Source organism: Helianthus annuus, chromosome 10 (assembly GCF_002127325.2).
Source record: "Helianthus annuus cultivar XRQ/B chromosome 10, HanXRQr2.0-SUNRISE, whole genome shotgun sequence".
Taxonomy (NCBI): Eukaryota; Viridiplantae; Streptophyta; class Magnoliopsida; order Asterales; family Asteraceae; genus Helianthus; species Helianthus annuus.
The window spans coordinates 171488254-171505227 of record NC_035442.2 but is presented as its reverse complement, the minus strand read 5'-3'; the positions used below and the strand labels follow the sequence as shown (position 1 = coordinate 171505227).

The 16974-nt window shown below is 36.5% G+C and overlaps 1 protein-coding gene and 1 pseudogene across 1 annotated transcript; one reads left to right on the top strand and one right to left on the bottom strand.

The window, feature by feature from the left end:
* Nucleotides 1-2729, bottom strand: part of LOC110883383 — a 28010-nt pseudogene extending 25281 nt beyond the window's left edge.
* A 13148-nt stretch (nt 2730-15877) lies between these two features.
* Nucleotides 15878-16648, top strand: LOC110883384 (wiskott-Aldrich syndrome protein family member 2-like). Its single transcript, XM_022131152.1, has one exon. The coding sequence runs from the start codon at nt 15878-15880 to the stop codon at nt 16646-16648; it is 771 nt and encodes a 256-aa protein (XP_021986844.1).
* Nucleotides 16649-16974: the final 326 nt, after the last annotated feature.

Below are 16974 nucleotides of genomic sequence, written 5' to 3'. Positions count from 1 at the left end.
TTTTTAAAAAAAAAAATATTTTTTTTAAACGGTAATATTACCGTTGGAGGTGGCCCCCCCATGTTTCAAAATCATGTTCCCGACTCGGTAAAGGTTTACCGATTGAGCAAGTTTGCCGCATCGCCATATGGTTGGCGGCGGTGTTTGCCGATCGGCAAACTAGTTTGCCGAGCTTCACCGCGTTCCACTCCGTATGCCCTTAGAGTGGTTGAAACTCTCGAGGTGGAGTGGAGGAGTAGAGGCAGGCCCAAAATTACTTGGGATGAGCGGATTATGCAGGATTTGCAAAGATTGCACCTCTCTGAGAACATGGTCCATGATAGGAGCTCATGGAGACGTAGGATTAAGGTTAAGGATTCCTAGGAGAGAGTACAATTGTGTTTTTAAGTGTAGTGTATGGTCGTAGATATGTATCTATGTGTACATGTTGTTTGTGTTGTTATATTTGTCTTGTTTACCATGAACTCTTTCACCACTCATGTTATATTGGTAGCTTCATACACACACACCTCATGTTCTATTTATTTCTTTCCTGGGTGTTTTGGAGCCGAGTGTCTCACTGGAAGCAGCCTCTCTATCCCTAGGGGTAGAGGTAAGGTCAGTGGCGGAGCCACACTTTGAACAACGGTGTTGTCCGACACCATTGAATTTTGCGTAGCAAATACAACATATAATAGGAAAAATTCGAGCGACACCATTGTTCTTTTACGAGCGACACCATTGTCTTTTTACAAACGACACCATTGTTTTGTTTTCTTCTAAAAGAATTACATAATAAACAAATTTATATTTAAAAATAAGCCCAGTTACTTGAATTTAATTAGTATACTTTAAATCATTAAAGGTCCATACTTAATTTTTATTTTTTTCTAATCCAGTAAACATTATAGCCCCATGTCTATTGGTTTTGTTTCAATTGTTTAACCTAACAGGATGTTTGATGATCATTTGAATGATGCATGCACTTGTCTGTTATAATGAAAAAGAGGTTTTTTTTTTTTTTTTTTTTGCAAGTTGCCATTGAAAAGATTATGAATCGTTTTCAAAACATGAAAATGCATACAGAGCAACTATTAAATGTTTTTTTTATATATTTCAAATGACTTTGTAATTTTATTATATGTTTTTATTTAATGACATTGTACTTTTACTGTGATATTTGCTTTTATTATGTGATTTGACCCGACTAGATCCGAACCAATCCAGGAAGTTTGACTCTGGGTTACTATAAACCAGGATATCCACAAAAAATGACACCATAAGAAAATATTTCTGGCTCCGCCACTAGGTAAGGTGTGCCTACATCCCACCCTCCACAGACCCTACTAATAGCTTTTCTATTTGTGGGATTTTACTGGGTATGATTGATTGATACATATGCTCAACGTCTCTTTTAGAAAAATTAGTTAGTTCACTTTTGTCCAGTTGTACGGCTTATAATCTTACATTAGTTGATTCAACGATTATAGAGAAAAGGAATTTAATTGAAATGTTGAGAAAGTATAACTACGTGATTAATATATATTTTTTATAGAAAATGTGACTGAAAATAGTGTGGAAGTACGATGATCCATTATGGCATTATGTATATAAAATCATTTTAATACATAAAATAGGGCAAGAATACAGCGCCATATTTTGTCCGAGATTGTGAGATCAAAATGTCATGAATAATATATTAGATCTAAGGTAGTTAAATTAGTTGCTCTGTTCGTCACCTTATTTTACCAGGGTGGAGAGTACGATATCTAAATTAGCTAAACCACCCATATTCAATTGCACTAGCAAAATAATACAAAATATATAAAAAATTTTACCCCATTTTAAGCTCCTTTAGATCCACACGAGAAGCTGACATCAAATTTCAAAACTTGGTCAATATACTTCTTCTTATGACAAAGGTTAAGCAATAAATTTTTTTTTTTAAAAAGGCATCTACCAGAACTTTTCTTCTGCTGATCTCTTTTCTTCTTTTGTTGCTCATATTTATATTTGCTGTGAAATTTGAGAAACTTATGGTCAATACCAATAAAAGATTTAAATTTATCAAAAAAAAATAGCATCATTTCTTTTAAAATGATAAACTTAAAAACGCATATATACGGGCCTCAATTTTATGAGCTAATGAGCTATTATTACATGATTTGGTGGTAGGGATAGATAAAAAACAATACATGTCTATTTTCTCACTTAAGTTGATTAAATGAAATAATTATAAAGGAGATGTAACTTACTTGTAGTCCATCAACTTGACAACGAAGGATCTGCCTCTGGAGACAATATAACCTATAAAATAAACAGTTATATTGAGGAAAAGAGAATGGTTAACATATAATTATGAAAAAAATTCAGAGTACATGAATAAATATGAAAACTTGCAGCAGGTTATAAATTCGATTCCGAATAGAAGACTAATTCAAAGGTAATAAAAGTCTATACATTTACATAATACATGTTAAAGGGCTAATAATGATTTCATACGCAACCACATTAACAGTTAGCAAACTGACTATCGACATACCAGGTCAAGCTCAGCATCTTCAGCCATCTGAACAGCAGCACTTTTTGACACTACACCAACCTAAAAAAACAATTCCATCAGACTCAACATAGAAACAAAAAATACAGCTGCAAGAATTAGATGATGCGGAAACACTCACCATGTTTTGTTCCTCATTAATAAGCCTCACAGTACCTGACCTATTTTTAACCATCAAAATTTACAAAAGAAAGAACATTCATACTTGTATCAAAAGTGTGCAAACGAAACAAGTAAATAAGAGTTGCGAAGATACATGCTAAATTATCGGGGTGGCAATTCCTGACACGACCTGAACTCGACACGAAAAATACAGGTTTTGGGTTGGATACAAGGACTCATTTATTAAACAGGGCAATCCAAACACGACCCGTTCAATAAATGGGTTAGCCTGAACACGACATGTTTATTATCTTGGTTGACGTGTTACCTGTCTATTTGATTAGTTGCATCTACTATTCTCCGATCGTTTCATTCACTTGTTCAAATATCGAGATAAAAAAATATAAACCCATGTTTGTTAATTGAGAACGAGAGATAAAGAAACAAAAACAATTTAAAGTGCACAAGTTACAAAAAGGTTTCGTTTAAGTTAGAATAAGTGATTGTTTAAACTCTTAGTAACCCATTGACATATTCAGGCGTGTTGGTATTTCTGCGAAGAAAGAGGCACCCGTTAATTTCTTAACTGACCCGTTGGAAGGGAGATCTACCCTTCAACCAGTCGACATTCTAGTCTTTGGATGGGTAGGAGGAAAACATGCATGTGTGGATCTAACTGGGGTTTCCTGGCTTCGATATCCTCCGTCGTGACTCAGAATGCATTCAACTTCGTATTTGTCGTAAAATAGTTGCGAAGTGCAAACTGTTTGTTACCTTTCTGCATGTTGCTGATCTGTCTGCTTGCGGCTGTTTGTTTGTGTCTGCATGTTCTGGATGACTGCTACAAGCCCACGAAGAATCACAATGGCGAAGAACCAGCTATGGCGAAGAACCACCATGTCTAAATATCACGAAGAACAGCTGTTTAGCGAAGAACCCCGGTGAAGAACCACTACGAAGAACATTATTCGTCTTGTTGCTTCTGCTGAAGAACCCATGTTCACGAAGAATATACATGGCCGAAGAACCCCATGTTATTCGTTGGTTTGGGTCCTTCGTGGGCTTCTTATCAAGCCCAGTAAGGTTCTTCGTTGATGTCACACCCCGAAATATCAGAGCTGGCGTGACTGGACCGGTATCTTCATTGCACAGCGGAAGTGTTTGAGCTAAGACTCGAAATCCCATGGGTTCTCCTATTCCAACCGTTCCGTAGTTTTAAAATGCAACCTGAGAAAGAACATGCAAAAAAAATACACATAAAGTTGAGCGAGTTCATAGTTTGTTTGTTTTGTATCAAATGCGTTTTAAAACACTTGTAATCTTGCATTTGAAAAACCGGTTTGTGAGATCTTAATATCTCAAAACATTTGAAATGTCGTCTTTGTATATCAGTAACGAAATGTTTTCTGTTATGTCTATAAACCGATATATGTAATTGTTGTGTTTGTAAACCAGTAATGAAATGTTTTCTGTCGTATCTGTAAACTGGTATTGAAATGATTTATGTTATCTTTGTAAACCGGTATTGAAATGTTTTCTGTTATCTTTGTAAACCGGTATTGAAATCATAGTACGTAGGATACCTATGGAATCTAAGGATCAATCAGTGTGTAGCTAATACACTAACCTATGCCATAAGTAAGTGACCAAACCGAGACAACTTTGTTATCATTTGGGATCACAAAAGCACTCATAAAGGGTTAACAAACCCGGAGTGGAGCGTGCCTCAAACTCGTTGGATCTATACCTTTTGCACCTTGGTCACTACGTGATTAATGGTTACTATGTCATCCTCCTACTTACGCACAGTGATCTGTTATCATCTTAATTCCATAGCTACATACCTAGTGATCCTTGGGCCTTTGCCCTAGTGGACCATCCAGTCCTAGTGACATTGGGCCTTTGCCCACGTCCTTGGGCCTTTGCCCACGTCCTTGGGCCTTTGCCCTAGTGGACCATTCAGTCCTAGTGACATAGGGCCTTTGCCCACGCCCTTGGGCCCTACCCCAAGTTATGAAGACTCATGCATGTTTCGAAAACCTTGTATTGTTGTAAAAACCGGTAAGTTTAGCATGAACTTTTCGTAAACCATTTGAGTTCGTTCAAATCCTGTTGCGAAATGGTTTAGAAATATATATAGTTTTCGTTCGTCGAAATTTTGTGTACTTTTGCGAAACTTGCATGTCTTTCCACCCCCGAAAACATTTATAAAAATGTAAAACAGTAAAAAGTGGGGGTTATGAACTCACCTTGATATTCCTGTGCAAAGCTAGCTTAGCGTGATTCCGTAGTGTCGTTCCAAGAACGTGAATTAGCTAGCGTGCATCTATAGTATTCCTAACAGGGAATAACGTATCAGTTTCTAATTTAACAACGTAGTTATACTACGTGTCCGAGCTCTACCGAGTCGTAAATTAAACGACTCTATGAAGGTGTTGTTAATTTGACTTAGAATAACCGATCAATGGTTATTTGATCTTGTTATAATCAGGATAAACTAAGTCTCGAAAACGACTTAGTTTTCGAATGGTTTATAATATATATACATATATATATATATAGTTATATATATATATATATATATATATTTCAATATAAATATACGCACGTCGTCGTGTTAGATGTTGCGAATAGAAGGCGTAGATGAAATATTGTACATACTCGAAACATCGTATATGATTAGGTAATATACCGCTGTAGTTTTCGTAGGATGGAAACAAATAGATAGATATATATATATATATATATACTTATATATATATACTTATCTATATAGGGGACCGCTAAAATGAGAACTATCTCTAGTTGTAAGAACCATGAGAACTACACCGTACGGGGCGAGGTGCACCAAAAATTTTTTTCATAAACGTAAATGCGTGTATTATAAACACATTTGTAAAAAAAATGTCGTGTGTGTAGTTGTTTTGAGCACCACAAGTTTGTGTTTACGGGTACCGTAAATTTTATTTAATATTTACGGTACCCGTAAACACAAACTTGTGGTGCTCCAAACTACACACACGACATTTTTTTTTTTGAATTTTTTTTACAAATGTGTTTATAATACACGCATCTACGTTTATGAAAAAAAATTTGGTCCAACTCGCCCCGGATCAAGTAGTTCTCACGGTTCTTACAACTGGTGGTGGTTCTTATTTTAGCGCAATTCTATATATATATATATATATATATATATATATATATTCGAAATCTTGACGTTTGAAACGAATATAACAAATATATTCATGTTATAAGAATTCGGATTCTAGGCGATTGAACGAGATATAGATAATTATATTTATATTATATGAGTTTCCGAATATTAAACGTTTCAAGTATATATTCCAAATTCCAATGTTTGATATAAATATAGCATTATATTTATATTTATATTTATATTTATCTTACAAAAATATGCGGAATTACGACATTTGAAATAAATAGAACTTCATATCTATCATATGAAAATATTCAAAGTATTTCAAATTATCGGCGTTTTGGAAATAAACATAAATAATCGTGTTTGTTTTATATGAATATCGAGTTTCGCTAAATAGTAAATCAAATTTTTCGGAATGTTATAACTTTGTTTTGAAACTCGTAATACGTCGCCAAAATAAATATACTTTCATATTTATCTTATAAGAAAATTCGAACTTCGATATGTGTCATTTATATAATATATATATATGTTTAATATTTCGGATTTTTACGAAAAATCGGGCAGAGTTTTTTTTGTTTTTGGAATAACCCGACAAATAAAGTCGTCGTATTTTCTTTTCAAAACTCAACCAATTACTCAATCAACAATTCAATCAATATAAAATTTTTCGTCAATTGTATCCAAAATGTAAATAATTACTAAACGTATAAACTATAATACGGCGGTTCGAGCTCGGTGCGCGTAATCTAATATTCTAAAACAACGAAAAAGAAGTAACTTGTTGCGTTTAAATGTTACCGGGTCCTGAGTTGACCGGGCCTTGACTGCGTTGACCGGGTTTGACCCGTGTTGACCAGTTGACTGACTTTGACCATTTAACCATAGTTAACTGTTTGACCGGCGTCGACTGAGTTGACTGAATGTTGACCGAGTCGACTCGGTTTGACCGAGTTGACTCGGGTTTGATTGAGTATTTGACCCGTTAACCCGCAACCAAATCTTTGTTGTTTCCTTATCGAACTGAATTCCGAACCAAGCATATTCCGGATCTGAACCGGTGGCTCGACCGCCGCTGACGACAGTTTTTCTGCCGTAACACCCCCCCCCCCCCGACCTTATCATCATCATAATTGAAAAAAAAACGCATCAGTCGAGACGTCGTTACCCGAAGGTGAAAGAAAAGGAAAAGTATATCAAATAAACTACAAAGAAAAACCTTACCGAAGCTCCGACGTCGGCCTTCGGCGGAATCCCTCCGACGATGCCGTCTCTCTCACTGTCTCTTCTGTTTCTCGCCGTTGTACGCCGTGACACCACCACCCTCACCGTTAAAACACAACCACCACTGATATCGGTGGTTCTGGATCATCTTCGTGACGGCTCCGTTGTCCAACGTCGCCGCCGGTCAGTCATGAGACAGGGAGAACCGAGCGGGTGGGGTGAAGAGGTGTTGTAGGTGGGTGTGTGGGTTTGTCGGAGTCAGCATCGGCCGAAATCACGAGTTCCGGTTAACTGGGTAGTGATCGAGAGAGATGAGGGTGTTGGCTGTGGGGAGGAGTGTCGTGATGTTGGAGGAGGAGGAGATTTAGGGGTCTGCATGTGTGTGTCACGTCGGAGAGGGGCGCCGGCAACAGGCCGGTAATCAGCTCCGGTCATCGACGACCAGACAAGAGAGGGGAGCAGGGGACTTCATGGTGTGCGGGTTCTTGATCTAGGGTTTCAAAAATGTTAGAAATGAGAAATATAGATATATATATATAAGTAGGGTTTTAAATGTGAGTTGGGCCCAGGGCCCGTTAACATGTTTTGATTGGCCCAATCACATTCTCGAAGCCCGTTTTCACTCTCGATCTCCGTAATATGTCATAGAATATTATTTTAGGGTCGAAAGCACGTGAAATTACGCCGGATCTCGATATTTGACGCGTATGGTTGTCGTTGCGTTAAAATCGCGTAAAATGTTTCGTTCATCGTTTCTTGTCCGTTTTGCGATCCGTTTTCAACTACGGATAATAAAATTTAAAAACGAAGTTAAATATATCAAAATATATTAATATCGAGACGAAATTGGAGTCCGGTGCTTCTGCTTCGTCGTTGTTTGTCGGTGTGTTACTGTTTCCGCGTTTTTCGTTCACGTTTACGTTTTGTGCCGTTCGAAAGCATGATGTTTTCACAAAACCACATTCATAAGTATAAGTTATATGCATAAACTTTGTATTTGTCGGCGTTGTCAGTATTTTGTACGGTGCCAGTTCGTTTTCGTTTATCATTCCGAAGATTTCTCTAGAAATCACCATACGCGCACTATAACGTGTGATAAGCGTTCCTAGGCATTCCAATAGCCTAATTAAGATAATTCGTGTCTTAAACACTATTTGTTATCGCCTAAACGTTTGTTAATCGCGTAATTAGAAGCCGTTAATTACCAGTTATCACATTCTCCCCCTGTTGTAGAAATTTCGTCCTCGAAATTTAGTCTATGTTATATCCTTAGAGTTTTGTCGTTCTTAGGTAAGTCCGAATAATACCAAAGTGAATGACCGTGTAATCGAACCAAAACTTGTTCTGATTACGTGATTGCAAGAACATTTTGCGTCAATAAGAACCCAAGGATTTAACTGAGTTTGTTATAGAAATCGATGTCAAGTGAACGAGATGTTGTGATACTATCACCAATGTGACTAGGTTTACTGGGTTCAACAAAAGAGAAAATTCAACCAATGGAATTCCAAATGAACGTTCACAAACTGCAAATCAATTTTTGAAACAACTGAATTTACTACCAACGGAATCTTGCGTTGGTTGTCGTATGATTGAAACACGAATTCAACAAGTTCAAATAATTAGAATCATAAAAAATGATTTGTCAATAATCAAACCGTTCAATAAATAAAATCAACGTGTTGACATTATTGAGTTGCAAGGATGTGACAACTGTCAAAATTTCAGGTATCCGTACAACTATTAAACCATGATTAATGCTTAATGACTGTGCTGAATTACAATTAACTGCTTACTGATTTTTACCATATACATGCATGTGCATCACATATTGCTTAATGTCATATCATTATTGCATGGGAACTTTATTGACTCAAATGATGCACGAAACACAGCTAGCACAGTTACCAGACAAATCAGAAATATGCTGACGGAATTCTGCATATAGACAGACAGTGTATTGAGACACAGAATGAGCCAGAAACCAAGTATTACACTAGTATAGTGTGTAGGAAAGTAATGATAACAAAACTGCCTTCCAAAGAGATAGTTTAAGTGTCGGAAAGTGCCTAAAACTCACACAAAGTGCTGAATTCAGCAAAGATCTGCAATTTTCAGCATTTAAACAATCTAATATCATGCAGAAATATGGTTAAATGGTCTTGAATGCTTTCCTAAGTGTCGGGAATCAAAACTGTCACAAAAGGGTACATAAAGCACACTAAACTCCATAGTTTAGCACCTTAACGAACCGGTAACCAACCGAACAACCGGACACTGCCCGAAACACCAAATTTTCACTAGAAGCATTGTTTTAACATTACCAAGCTAGTTATGGTCCCCGAACATCATAACACATCATACAAATATCTAGTAACTAAAACACTTAACTTATACTTACATTTTAACCATAAACTAACTAACTTAGTTTAACCTAGCCTACATACCCCCCCCCCACCTATGCAATCGGCCAACATATGGCCCACCATAAGATTTTCTTTCAATTTTATATTGGATCTTGTTTCTATATTGTGAACATAAAAACCATAAGTTAAAGTGATAAAATGGATTATAAGTAAACTTGGAAGATCATAGCTTTCATAACTTCACACATTAGAACACACACTCTTTCCCTTCTTCCCCCTTGTGCTCTCGGACGAAACTCAACACACACACACACTCACCATCATTCAATCATTCTCATACAATACAAGCATATACAAAGGTGTTAGAGGTTGCACAAAGGAGCTAGGAGCTTTCGGAAGTTCAAGGACCTCTTTCATTTGCTTTTATCCATCTCTTAACTTCACTTGATCATCCCTAGCCTTGAGCTAGTGGTAAGAACCTTGATCTTGCTATTTTACATCTTATATTAGTGGCTAAAAGATGTTACATAATGATAATCTTGAAGAACACTAAGAATCACAAGAAAGAAACTTGAACATAAGCTTGAATCATGAAGAAATCTTAATGTTTATGTGTTGATATGCTTGATGATTGTTGTTTATTCATGGATTTGATGTTGATCATCATATGATCTTGCTAGATCATAATTAAAAACATAATCTAGCAAGATGAGAGAATGAACATGGTAGAAGTTAATGGATCATCCTCATGAGAAGCATGAACTTGAAAGAATATGTGGATTTCTTGTAAAATGATGATTAAAGTAAGTTGTTAATCATGTAAATCTAAAGATTTCATGGATGATTTTTCAAGAAACCAAGTTAAAAATACAAGTTTTATTTAATCTTGGTTCTTACATAAGTAAACCACATTTTAAAGGTTAAACAAGTGTAGAAACACTTATGTAACAAGAAAAATCAAAGAAGAAACATGTTTGAAAAATAGGATTATAAGTTGTGAAGATCCATTTTCTTTAATAATGAAGTTTTTATAGAATCAATCACACTTTAAAGGGTAACAAAGCTTACTAAGAACACTAGTAAGTTACTACAAATTTTTATGAAATTTCAAGTTCATGAAGTAGTAGATTATACTTGTTTTTGGTAAAATTGGTAAGTGTAGATTATTTATTGTTGATTGTGAATTGATTGTGTTGATTTTACAAAAGAAAATGATATACCTTCAAGGTATGGAAACCTCTATTTTTAGGGGAAACTATGGCAAAATTTTTCTAAAAATTAAACACTTAGAAAAATATTTCCAAATAAATATTTACAAGTGTATCTTAAACCATGGATTTTCTCACATAAATTTTACCATAATTTTTGTTACAAAAATATAAATATTGGAGGTTGGTTTTTATAAATAAAAGTGACTAAATATGTATTTAGGAAATATATATTTAGATAACACCATGTGTGTGATTATTTGTATATTATGTGTATTAGTTATATTAGTTTAGGACTTGAAATAATATAACTCATCAAAATACCAAAAATTACAATCCAAAATATTACCAAAATTCCAAGAATATGAATATACACATTTTACACAAGATATTGGTGAAACCGAACAAAAGAATGTAACTTACAAAATATTCCGGAAAATTGATTTACAAGTATATTTTGGTAAATAATATTTTGGACACCAAGGAAACGAAAATATGATTTTTTGACAAAGGAAAAATATATTATTTTTGGCAAGTATAAATATATATTTTTCTTGAAATTTTTAGAAGATATATTATTTTTGAAAAAAAAAATATATATTTTCTTAAACAAACATGAAATACAATATTTTTGGGGTGAAAGATATATTTTCTCAAATAAATATGAAATATATCATTTTTTTGGAGAAAAATAACTTTATATATATATATTTTCTAAGTTAGACTTGAAAATATATTATTTTTGGAACTTATATGAAAATACAAATATTTTTGCCAAAGGAAAATTATAAATAATAATTCTTAAAATATATATTTTGGAAATATATATTGGTGAACTTTTATTAAAGATAATATTCCGGAAAAATTAATACGAAATTAAGTATAAGAATACTTAATTAATACAATAAAAATACGTATTCTCATACGTATAAATACACACCGGAATACGACCCCAATACATGGAAAAAATATACAAGTATAAGAATACGAATATGAATACACCCATCCTTGGGAAGGAAATACAAGTATAAATACGTGAAAAGTGCCAAGTTAATATATATTGTTTTAACAATTATTCCAAAATTTAACAAATATAATCTAAGCTAAAATATTTATTATTTTAACAAATAATTATATAACTTGGAATAATATCAAAGACACTAATTAATACTAAGTCAAGGCACGACCCACTCGTCTAATAGATCATAGTACGTTGTAGGTAGTCGTGTTTATCCGAAGGAGCTTGAGTTATCGATTGAAGAATGCAAAGCAGTGAGTTCATGTCCCCCATTTTCTTTTAACTGTTTTCAGTTTCATAACTTCAGGGGTGAAGTACATGTTACAAAATGTTTACAAACAATCGACATCTCGATGTGATACAGCCTTTTCTATTTTAGTTGGGAAAGAACGGCGAAATCCCCCCATTGAATCTCTTTAGTACCTATTCTCTTGTAGTGCACCCTTCATCGAAAGAGTAGGCGGTTGAAAGACCCACCTCTGAATAAAGCCTTTAGGTTGGGAGATCTCAAAGGGGAACCTCGCCGTCCAACCTCGATATGTAACACCTCGGAAATTCACGTCCTATAATATGTAGACACGTGTCAAATGTTTAAACATGTGAAAGAAATATTATAGAAGGACAAAAGTTGACAAACATGCAAAGTACGTGAATATACGTAATCCTAAGTGTCAACTGTGAATAAATGTAATGTACATTAACCCTACACGATGCTCATACCTTCAAACGAATAAATCATGGATCATACGGAGCTAAAAGTGAGAGAGTTCAAACTACAGGGGCTAAATGTGTCAACATGTTTAAATTTTACCTCTGAGTGACCTTTTGACAAACCCGGAGCTTTGTGAATGTTAGTTATGCTCACTAGAATGCACTATAAAAATTTTGTAAAGTTTCGTCAACGTATGAGAAAGTTATGATCAAATTCGTGTGCGAAGTGTTAAAGCGTAAACGTTGGAAGTTAGGACTTTTCGGGTTAACCAGAAGTGCCCAGGGACTTGGCAAAGTGGGTATAAGTCCTAAAGCCCTTGTAGGTAAATAATACGGGGTTGAATTGCAAGAACAAAGCTTAGTTACCCTTTCGAAGGACCAAGGGTCAATTGTGTAACAAAAGAAAAAAATAAAATCTGAATTTAAGAGCCACGCGGCCCGCGTGGGTTTTGTTAAAATATGAGGCGGGCCGCCTCAGGCGCCCAGTAACAGAAAAAGCGGGCAGCAGCCTGTTATGCGCGAATTTGACCCATTTAGCCGGTTTTCTCACATCCCTTGGCCCCTAAAACAACCCCTAAACTTGTAGGACACCTGTGGGAATGTTGTGGTTAGTCCTAGACTAAGATGTCAACATTTTGTGGTGGATTAAGCACTATAAAAGGGGCATGATCTTGCAACTCATTGATCACACCTTCTCCTGCATTTGTGGATCATTTCTGGAGCTATCAAGCAGCCTCAAGTGATCAATCTCGTGCATAGGACTCTTGTAAGTCTACTAGTCCTCCTTTAATTGAGTTTAGCTTAGTATTTAGGCTAAAAGTCAAACCGTCGTAATTACGGTTTGACTTCAAGATTAGTCATTAATGGCTCAGTCAATTCTCGAATCAAAAGTAGATATAAGATGATATTTATGTGGGTAATAAAACCTCAAAAGGGTTTCCCCTGATCATCACTCTAACCAGGTCAAAAGTCGGGTCAAACTTATATTTAAAAAGTCAACAGGAAGTCTAAAATGCCATTTATGCATAATTAACATTGTAGATCATATACAACCTGTTGGATCATTGTTATAACTTAGTAATAAGTTTAAGAACATGTCTAAACATGTTCAACCCGACAATTTCCTGTTTAGACCCGGTTCGGAACCGAAAGTCACAAAGTTTGACTTTCACTTTGACTTTCAGTTCTGACCCGTTTAGGCACATTTTAGAAATGCCTCAGAGCTTTAATTGGACTAGGTTACATGTTAGAACAACCCTCTGTGATTATACACCTTGGTTCATTAATTATCCAATTAATATGCATGTTTCCGTTAATTACTCATATGTTGACCGTTATGCCCTTATCACCTTAAAACGTGATTTATGGAAATGTAAAAATGTAGAAACCTTAATTACTGATATATAGACTTGTATGCAAAGTTTGACATCAGTTTGACTTGTAGATTAAGAGTTATGCTCATTATCGAAAAATTAATGCTTTATGTTAATAAAATGACGTAATTAGCGTATAGCCTAGTTAAACATGCTTTTTGGTATCAAATCTTTTACCCACTGATGTAATATATTATTTTGGGATTTTTAAAGATTTTTAATTAATTTTAGGCTGAGCATAACTCATAGTCGTAGGCTTAATTCGGTAAATGTCGGTTTTGCCCTTACGGGCCATAAAATGAGTTTTACATATTTAAACGACTCCAAACCTTTTTCTACTGATCACATATGATAAATAAATTATTTTAAGCCTTCTGGAAATATAAAAATATCAGATTTAAGTAGCGAACCCGGAAATGGCCTTTAATCGCCTTATTTAGCGTTTTTAGCGCATAGTGTGTTTTAAAATCATATTGGACATAACCGGGTTGATACCTACTGATATAAGAGGCAAATTATAATATTTTAACAGTAAGAAAAGGTTGATAAACTCAGACTTCAGTTTTGAGCTTTTCGGCTTATGTGAAATTACCAAAATACCCCTACGGGGCCTAGTTTGGTTAGAAATGATAAATTTCACATATATGCTTATTCTTACTATTATAACTCATTAACTTGAGTATGTTTACTGATTACATCAGACCTGTAACTCAGTTAAACACTTAAACTCTTTTATAAACTATTAAATGACCAAACTACCCCTACGGGGCCTAGTTTGTGTTTAAACACGTTTCGGGCATAATGAAAGACACCTTACTGATGTCATAACATATTTGAGGCATAATTAACTTAGGAAACCTGTATATAGCTCTCATGAATACCCGTCACGCTTATTACGCGTACGGTTCGGTTTATGTAACAAGTTTACATAAATTAGCCGAAACGGGTCAAACCTTAACGGTTTTATCTCAAAATCCAGAGTGTGAATAATAAACCCATATTAAACAAGTCTTCAAACTTGTCGGGTCTAAATCACATTCTATCCGGTCTTCGCTTAATCGTGCGTACGTACCGTATCTTTGAAACTAGCCGGTCTAAGCTTAAGCTTAATTAAAGACCCGCTAGGATTCTAATAGGCTATTATAAAACCTTCGTTCCAGATTTGGAGGACCAGTAAAAGCTACGTGCATTTTGCTTATTGTGATTAATACTTGCTCAGGTAAATACTCTCAACTTATTTTCCCTATACGGGCTTGGGTTACGGTACATAGCGTACCGCTTGATCGAGCATCGAATCTCCACGCTTAGTGGGTAGTTGAATAATTTGATCGGCTCGTTTAAACAGTCTTGTGTACTTGACAGCCTTTGGGGGGTTAATGACCATGTCCCGGATATCCTTGGCATCATCTTACGAGATGGCCACGACCTGAGCACGGGGTGTAGGCGTACTCCCGTGTATAACTCACTTAAAGTGGTGTGTCTATTGATCTTTAACCCGGACAAGATCCGGGCTACTGAACGCATAAGTAACATGTAATTCGTTCACAAGATTATAATATTAAATAATTCTCCCAAGTTAAATAAATGTTTATGCCTTGTGCATCCAAACCAATTTTTAATCATTTTCCAAAATGAGTCGGTTGATTGTATTTACCAGTGTAAACTGACGTATTTTCCCAAAAAGACTGAATGCAGGTACTAAGCGAAATTGGCTGGATTGTCTCTTAAGCATCAATAAAAAGTCTCGCAAGCTTAGGATGCCAGAAGTCTGTTGAACCATAAATGTTATTTTGTTTCGATCCTACTGTGGATAAACACCGGATATTGTGACTTTGATTACAATAAATAAATTCGGTTGTATCATATTTTAATTTGCTTCCGCTGTGCATTATTATGTTGTGTTGTTTGACTATTACGTTGCCAACCACGTCACGATACTCCCCCACCGGGCCCACCGGTGACACGTGGAAATCGGGGTGTGACAGGTTGGTATCAGAGCCAACACTGAGTGAATTAAACACTAGCCTTTTGTGTTTAATCTCAGCTACACAATTGCACAATTCTAAACTTCGAGTCTAGACTTAAAACCTAGGACAAATTCTGCTATTAATTTGACCTTTATTTTTGCATATATTTTGTTTGGTTATCTCATGCCATATTGACAGGAATTACCAAGATGCCGCCAAGATTCTTCAGGAGAAGAGGAAGGGGCAAGGGGCCAATCACCGCCCCCAATAATAATGAAGCTGGACCCTCGAATGCGAGAGCTCCATCCACCACGGAGAGTGACGATCCCCAGCAGAACCGGAGGAACCTCTTTGAGCCAGCTCGACGGTCGGTCTCACACAGTTCAACACCTCCTAACCCTTATGGGCCACGATCGGATTACGAGGCCAGCAACCCTCAACCTTCATACATACCATTACAGCGATCCTTATCGCACAACTCCTTCGGTGACCCTACACCAGTTTTTAGGGGCCGGTTTAACCCGGCAAACTTCCTACAAGAACCAGGAAATTTTAACCCATTAGGTCCAGAAGATCATTTCTCTGGAGATCATGCGGACGACATGGACGAGGATACGGACCCTGTCGAGCCTGCCAGTGGCACACCAAACCACCCGATAGAGATCTCTGACGGATCTTCCTTTCACGGATCGCCCTATGTTGGTCCTGATAGCTTTCAGGCCATGTTTACCAGGCACGAATGGTACTATACGCCTCCTCGCCATTCGCCGCCTCAGCAGCAGCAACAGCAGCAACAAGATTCCCCTGAGGATCCAAGGTTCGTGGCAGTCACGCCACCACCTCCTCCGCCACCAGTTCAACCGGCACCCCCGCAACCACCAAGGCGTAGGAGAACCGGAGCGCGCATGTCTGTGCGAACAGGAGACTTTCATTTTAGTTCTCCACGCCAATCAAGTGCCAGCCACTACCCGCCACATTAAGAAGATCCACAAATGGGTGGGCCTTCGCAACCAGTTGCACCGCAACCCCCGCCTATGGGTTTTGATAACCCAATTCCGGCATACACGAGTTCCATGGCGTATAACCCGTTCGAACCGCCAGTGCACAACAACTACAACTATGCCGAAGCAGACCCGTACATGGTAACGGCTAACTATAACACTCAAGGACCCTATGGAGATCCATGGGGAGTAGGATACCCAACTCATGGGTACCCGATACCTCCCAGACCTATTGTTCGGGCATAATCGCAACCACCAAGGTTCTCTCCACCAGAGCATGAAGAAATTCTGCAAAGATTGGACTA

What these genes read in the sequence shown, in the direction of transcription:
- LOC110883384 (XM_022131152.1), top strand. Translation starts at nt 15,878, where the DNA reads ATGCCGCCAAGATTCTTCAGGAGAAGAGGAAGGGGCAAGGGGCCAATC.